General features: G+C 42.4%; 1 protein-coding gene across 1 annotated transcript; it reads right to left on the bottom strand.

Annotated features, from left to right (window-relative positions):
- Nucleotides 1-4,592: 4,592 nt before the first annotated feature.
- LOC149843955 (uncharacterized) lies at nucleotides 4,593-7,130 on the bottom strand. Its single transcript, XM_090000998.1, has 2 exons — nucleotides 6,490-7,130; nucleotides 4,593-5,896 (listed from the first exon to the last, which is right to left on the bottom strand). Exons 1-2 carry the CDS (start codon nucleotides 7,128-7,130, stop codon nucleotides 4,765-4,767), a joined length of 1,773 nt encoding a protein of 590 aa, XP_089857124.1. The 3' UTR covers nucleotides 4,593-4,764.
- Nucleotides 7,131-7,750: the final 620 nt, after the last annotated feature.

Below are 7,750 nucleotides of genomic sequence, written 5' to 3'. Positions count from 1 at the left end.
AAGGTTATTGCTCTCTCGTACTAGTGCTACTTATATGGTAGTGCTGGTGTTCAGGTTTCAACTTCGTTTATCGGATCTGTTCTCAACAAAGAGATCCCTACTTTCATTTTTCTTTTTAAATGTTGTCATTTCTTTCTTTGAATTGTGCCATTGCATGTAGAATTTAACATCAAAGTGTTCAGTCATGCATTTGATGCTTCTCTTTTGGTCTTCTGCAAAACTTGTATGTTTTGCAATGTTGATGATGCTTGCGTAGTTAGAATTTAGACAACTGAATGCATAGAATGTTGTGTTCTGCATTTCTGTATTGTGCTTGATATGGGCATCTTTTCTGAACGTCAAGGATGGCTAGGTGTTAACTTCAAGAATATTTGATACTTATTAGGAAAAACATTCTTGAAAAACAATAGCAGGATTTTGCATATAAAAAATGTTTAACAGCAGTACTTTTTTAAGATGCTTTATGGAGTTGGTTTCAAATTATTGGATGGCTCATCAATTTACAGAAACACTGATGTGCAGATTTTTGCAGGTAGTCTTGGTTCAATGAAGTTCATTGGTGGTTTACTTAGTGAGGTGGATCTTTCTGCATTGAAATTTAACAAAGATCATTAATTCTTTATAAGGATCAGAGTTACTCAAAGCTTTTTAGATATGTGGGAATTTCTTTTCTTGGAAACTCGCTTCGAAAGCGTGATACTTCTCGCCTTCGAAACTTGATGAGAACCTCGATTCCCCCACGCTTCTCCTATGCTTTCCACATGCTTTATCTATTCTTCTTATATGTTCTCTTACTCAACTTTTTTTGTTTTTTATGTGTTTTCTCTCACTCTTCTTACTCACTTTCATGTGCTTTCTCTAAATTGGTAGTCATTATTTTTATATTTTGTTAAAAATTTAATTCTTACACTAAAAAAACATAAAATTGAATATTTATCACTTTTATTTTAGTTTTTATTTGTGTTTCATTTTGATTCTCATTCAATTCTTATATTTCTTGTTTTTATTATTTGCTTCTCGCTTCCTGTACATTTTTAAATGCATCACTTCTCGCTTTCCATATTGTGTCACTTCCGTTTCCTAGTCTGGCAACCTTGATACGGATAGATGAGCTTAATCAGCAGCAATTTGATTTTCTTCTCAAAGAAACTCTAGAGAAGGTCAATGAACTTTGCGAGGGTTGTATCTTCCACTGCCTCTGCCTCAGCTATCTTGTTTCACTGGATTTTGGAATCACTACAAGAAAACCGTGGATTAGCGACGGCCTCTATCCATCGCTAATCCGTCACTAAGCCGTCGCTAAACTGTTTAGCGACGGCTTAGCGACGGATTAGCGATGGATAGAGGCCATCGCGATTTTTTGCTCGCTAATTAGCGAAAAAAATTATCTGTCGTTAATTCCGTCGCTAATTTGCGACAGATTAGCGACGGACATTATCCGTCGCTAATCTGTCGCTAAATTTTAAAAAAAAAATAAAAAAAAATTGATCCTTGTCGGGCGGTATTCCGGCAGCACTAAGCCGGACTTATACCGCACCCGACAGGCATTGCATGCACATAACGATCGCTCTGCCTCATCGCGAACCGGCGTCGCCGTCCTCCATGAACCGGTGCTCTCCGGTGTCGCCGTCCTCCATGAACTGGCACCGTCATCTTCCGTGAACCGGCGTCGCCGTCATCCTCTGTGGACCGGCGTCATCGTCCTCCATGAACCGGCGCCAACGTCCTCCAGCGATCGCCGACCGTCCTCCGTGAATCGACGTTGTTGTCCTCCGTGAACCGGCGCCGACATCATCCAACGATTGCCGACCGTCCTCCGGCGTCGCCGTCCTCCGTGAATCAGCATTGTCGTCCTCCGTCAACCGGCGCCGACGTCCTCCAGCGATCGCCGACTGTCCTCCGGCGTCACCGTCCTCCACTCTCATGTACATGCTCTCCAATAAGCTCTCCGACGTCGCTCGGTTTAAATCGAGCGCGGTCGATTTAAATTTCAAACAGGGAGAGAGGGAAAATTTCGCGCTTGGTTTAAATCGAAAATTAGCGACGGATTAGCGACGGAAATTTTCCCTCGCTAATCCGTCGCTAATTAGCGACGGATTAGCGACGGAAAATTTCCCTCGCTAAATCCCTCGCTAAAATGTTTTTCTTGTATTGAGAATTAGCGACGAAATACTTGTTGTCGTTAATTCGTCGCTAATTAGCGACGGATTAGCGATGAAACAACTTTCATCGCTAATCCGTCGCTACTTAGCGACGGATTCATTAAGAAAGTTTTCTCTAGCTAATCTGTCGCTAATTTGCGACGGAAAAAATCCGTCGCAAATTTCCGTCGCTAATTAACATTTTTCTTGTAGTGAATGAAGCAAAATGGGGTATTGGGATTATATGATAAATATTCTAATGCACATGAAAATTCCTCCTAAAACTTTCCACTTTGACATGATAAATCCTTTTCTTACAATAACTGCTTGCTCACGATACACCAATTTAGAGCTTAGAAAGCAGAGAAGTCTGGTTCTATCGATTGTTTGGGGGCAAAGGGGGGTATCTCTGTAACGTGGACTAGCCAAGTACCTTACAGATCACTATGAAGAGGAAAGGATGTCCCAAAATTACCTTTGGACATCTGACAGAGAGACTTTAGGAATCCTATACATTACTCCACATCAGATGACGAGAAGCGTACTGTCAACGCACCAACTTAGAATTACAAGTCAGGAGATCCTAGCTTCTCTATAGATGGTTTCTGGGCAAGTTTGAGCTAGTATATTCAGTCTCTATAAACAGGTAAGAATGTTGCCATATCTATCTTCGGAAATCTGACTCAGGGTTATTGAAGGCCCATCCATCATTCTGAATCTATGTAGTCAAAAGCGCTAGGCGGTGTCTAGTCAGTAAACTTTTAAAAGGACTAGGCGGGACTAGTTGGACTAGTCGATACCCCAATTAAAATATAAAAAGGTACATAAAAATATGTTTAATTATTTTACTAATAAGATATTTTTATTACGCATGCATTCAAAAAGTATATTAATATATATAACCAAAATATACATATATACAATTGTATACACAATATATATATATATATATATTTTCAATTATTCATAACATATTCAGTATAATAAATATTTCACAATAACACATTCATATATAAATAACATATTACATAATTCATAATATTAAACATGCTTTTATAAAAAAATTCATAAGAAACAAAGTAACACATATATAAAAAACATAATCAATTAAAATTAGCTATGCGTGCTTTCAATTTATGTCATAGGTGCTGGTGCGGATATGGGTGCGGATGCGGCACTTTAAAAAAACTTGGGTGTGGGAAGTTATATATATAATTTTTAACAGTTTTAAGTTAACACTGTGTTTATGTGTGTGCATATATATATATATATATATATATATATATATATATATAGAGAGAGAGAGAGAGAGAGAGAGTCTAATATAGTTGACTTCACTTGACACAAAGGAAACTGTGTCCAAGTGTAGTGTCGCACCCACCAAGGTGTGGGTGTGGTGCCCTCTTAGAAGAGTCCGTGTTACATAGCCTTCAACGTTTCACAAAAAAAATCACAAAAAAATCTCAAAATCCAAGTAACACACATGTATATATATATAAGCATATTTTTATGATTCCATAAAACAAATCACACAAACAAACACATACATATATATAATTATATATAAAAAAATAACAAAATCTACTTAAAAATAATAAATAACTAATATGCTCTCATGCCTAGGGGGAGACAGCTAAGCGCCTTAGTGGGTGCCTAGCCAGCAAAATTGGTACCTTTTAAGGTACCCACCTAGAAATTGCCAAGCCTAGGCATTTTACTTATGCCTGGACCGACAAGGTGGTGCCTAGTCAAGGCTTTTCACTACATAGCTCCAAATTAGAACTCGTAAGCCCCTAGAAGTTTTGGGAAATTCTAGTCATTAATGTCATAAGTTTTCAGGATTTCTGTTCAATAAATATAGGCAATTAAATTCAATAATGATTAGCAATTGAGCCTTCTCTAACATGATTGGTCCTATAATATCTGATTTCCCAGTATCTTATGAAAGAATGCTTGCACAACATAAAACTATTTTTCAGCCGTGTCCCACGATGACCTTGTGAAACCAACAATTTGAAAAGACCCGTTTGTGAGTCGAAGTCTTTAGAGCTTCCTTGACTGTGACATGGTCAATGTTAACTAGAGATTGACTTGCATCTTCTGAACATGACAGCTTTAATAAATCATTTTTAAGACCAACTCAACTGATTCTTGTATATTGATTCTTGTATATCCACAAGCACATGTACACGAGTGAGTGACCTTATATTGAAACGCAAGAGAGAGAGAGAGAGAGAGAGAGAGCATTCGATTTCATCACGTGTTATGTACTTGTCACATCCACTCGGAAGAAAAAGAGAAGAATGGACTGTTCATATATTTTTCCTTATGCACGGACTGCATATATATATATATATATATATCATGCCATGCCGAACAAGAAAACAAAACCAAAAAGTTGCATAACGCAAACCCTGACAGCCTCCTATAAACACACCCATCTCCCATGAGCAATGCCATCACCAAACTTCCTCCAACCAACCAACCCTCTCCATTTTATCCTCACCAACACCATCATCCCCTGAGACCACCAGAACTCAAAAACCACCAAGCCAAAACGAAGAAGACACCTAATTACCTCTTCTAACAGCCACTCCCCATAGCATCTCTGAGTAGTCCCCACCTATGCATCCTTGGGGCCAGTTTGCCTGCGGTATGGGTCCCCGTTATCCCACTGGAACAAGGGACAGAGATAAGGAGGTGATTCCAGCTCTGCCTTCATAAATTCATCACCATAGCAGTCCGGGACCAAGCCTTCCCCTTGGCCAAGCCCATAATCATGAGCATCCATGTACAAGTACCCCATGTCTTGATCGTGCTGTTCCAGCTTGAGAAAATCAAACTCTCCACAGTCCATGCCGGTAGCAGCTTGCTCAATATGCTCCAGGCTGCCGAGCAGCTTTGCGTCTGGATTCTGCAGCTGGAACGACAGAGCAGCCGGGCTCAAGAACTCCAGCTCTTTGTTTTCAGGGTTACTGTTCAAGCCAATGCTCGTCGATGGTGACTTGCTTTGGTTTTGCTCCATGTCCAGCATAGCTAGTAGCTCGCCCACATCAAACATTCCATCCTGTGGAGGTAAATCCTGCATGTTATTCTTCAGCAATGCTGGTTCCTCAGCCTCCTCCATCTTGGGCTTGACTGCAAGGGTGTTCTGTTGAATATTCACATCGTCTGCAACTGTCATAATGTTTCCTTCAACTTTGGCTCTCTCTTCAGTGCTGGTGCTGCAACCTGCTGCACCCGCTAATTGAGGAAGATCACCACTACTGGCGATTGTCATTGATGAACGAAGCAATGAGCCAAGCTTGTCACTGATCCCTTCTTCGCTGGAAGAAGAGCCAAGAGATGTGATGTCATCCCTCGAGCAGCTGCTCACCTCTCCTTGTGTCAACGATGAGTCCTTTGAACAATCTGGAACATTGAGGCGGGCAGACAGGCCATACATTGCCTGTGCAGCTTCGTCGTATGCCCGAGCAGCTTCCACAGCAGTGGGAAAGGTTCCAAGCCAGAGTCGGTTTCCCCTCTCCGGCTCCCTGATCTCTGCAACCCATTTCCCCCACGTCCGCTGCCTTACACCCCTGTAAATGTAGGTGGGGTTCTCAGGGCCGCCTCTGCCAGTCATGCAACCTTTCTTCGAGCCCTTGGCAGGAGCCTTGCGGACCCGTTTGCCATCTCTTTCATCTGCTAGTTTGTTTTTCTCCCTCCACTTTGCAAGGATATCAGCTATGGATTCCCCCGCATGGACTCTCCTTTTCCTGGTCACGAGAACAGGAGCTCAGGAAGTTGAAAAGATGAACAACCGACATCATTTTATGTGATCTCATCAGAGTTAGCAAGTATGACAAACAGTTATAGTCCTTGCTAGCAAACCAAGAACTCGACGATACAGTTAGAATTTAGAGGAGATTCATAGCTAGATTTTCATTACATTCACATTACATTATGGGTTGGCAGAATCACAGACACGTCAAATTTTCAACACCACTAAATAGAGATGAAAAGAGTCGGAAATGTCACGGGTGCACGGTTCAAAATCATATCCTTGCGGGTAAGAAGCCACAGGTCTTTAGCACAAGCCTAGGCAAAGAAGAATGCCCAAAACTCTAAGGGTATGTTTGATGGCTCGTCTTGTGCGTTGCACTTGCACAGGACGAAAAAGACATCGAGAACATGATTTTTAACAAACATTGGAAGCGGCAGATGGCTTTTTGCATGTTCGCCGCGTTCATTAATGTGTGTAATTTTTTATCCACCTCTCTCCTGTTACAAAAGGAACAGGAACGAAGGGAACAAATAAAAAAAAATACCTCGATGGGTGCGTTTGGCATTCTCTCTCTGATCTGCGAACCGAGTACGACAGCTGCTGTCAGCTATAGGCCGGCCATGGAGGTGGCATAGCTTGGCGATGAGCTCGGTGACGTGGATAATCCCCAAGACAACATTGCACGCCTGCCTGATTGAAGCGGAGAGCTCGGCGATCGCCAACTTCTGACATGCCCTTTCCTTCTCCCTTTGCATCTCCCTCTCGAGCGGCTCATCTATCGCTGCCTCTAGTTCCTCATTCTCCCTCGATTTTTCCTTTTCGTTCATCATAATCTCTTCGATATTATGGAAGACTTCTTTCTTTTCCATTGAGGACCGATCCTCGAGCTCAACGGAACCCTTGGCTCCTCGGACATCAATCGAGAGGGAATCCCTCTTCGATGAGAATTCTTTCGGAGTCTTCCTCGAATTGAGGGTTTTCGATCCAGATTTTCGGTGCCCCTCCTGCTTGACCTCATCAACTAGGGCTGGGGTTGGGATTAGGTTATCCTCTAATGCCACAAATATTGATTGGGATCCCTCTGACGAGAGATTGGAAGAAGATTGGGAAATCAATAGAGAGTCATCACTTTGCGACAGGATCTCAGGAGGATCGAAAGGAGGGGTAGGGTTTTTTGAAACATCACGGTCACCTGGCGGAGGATGGTCGGAGTTTGACGATGCCATGGTGGGTGTCCTGCAATCAATCGGGGACCAAGCCCAGTAGGCCCTCTGGCAGGTGTTGTGCTATTTCTCTGAGGTTTTTGACCCTGGTTCGAGCCCGAACCCGCCCTGGGCCCTCGTTGCAGCGAGAAATCGAGACGCCCTCGAGCTCGTCGTTCTTTGGATGAGCTCGACAATGGACGTCATCGATGTTGAGGAGCAGCTCGTCAGATGCCCATCAATTCGAACGAGGATTTTGTGTTGGTTTCAGGCATGACGACAGGGAAGTCACTGGTGCATTTCTATTTCAGGGAAGATACTCGATGGTGAATGGTTTTGCCAAGGCCCTTCACCACCCCCATCCTGTTCCGTCAAGGTGAGCAGCAGAGAGCCCCTCCTCCTCTGGCCGGACTTCTCTGTATCGGCCCTCCAAATCTCCACCCTCAATGTAATTGGTGATGTCTGCACATCATCATCAATTAACGAACATTTGAAACATAGCATTTGAGTATGGTCCAAACAAATGTTGGACTTGGAATAGTTATTACGGAACGAACAGAACCAATGGTTTGTTCCGTCTTTTTTGTTCGTACCATCAAACATACCCTAAAGGTACTGTTTTTACACTAAAATGTCTCGAGTAC

Source organism: Nuphar pumila, chromosome 3, assembly GCF_984573655.1.
Source record: "Nuphar pumila chromosome 3, dmNupPumi1.hap1.1, whole genome shotgun sequence".
Lineage (NCBI taxonomy): Eukaryota > Viridiplantae > Streptophyta > Magnoliopsida > Nymphaeales > Nymphaeaceae > Nuphar > Nuphar pumila.
Note: the sequence above shows the minus strand (reverse complement) of the source record. Positions and strands in the feature narration are given on the sequence as shown.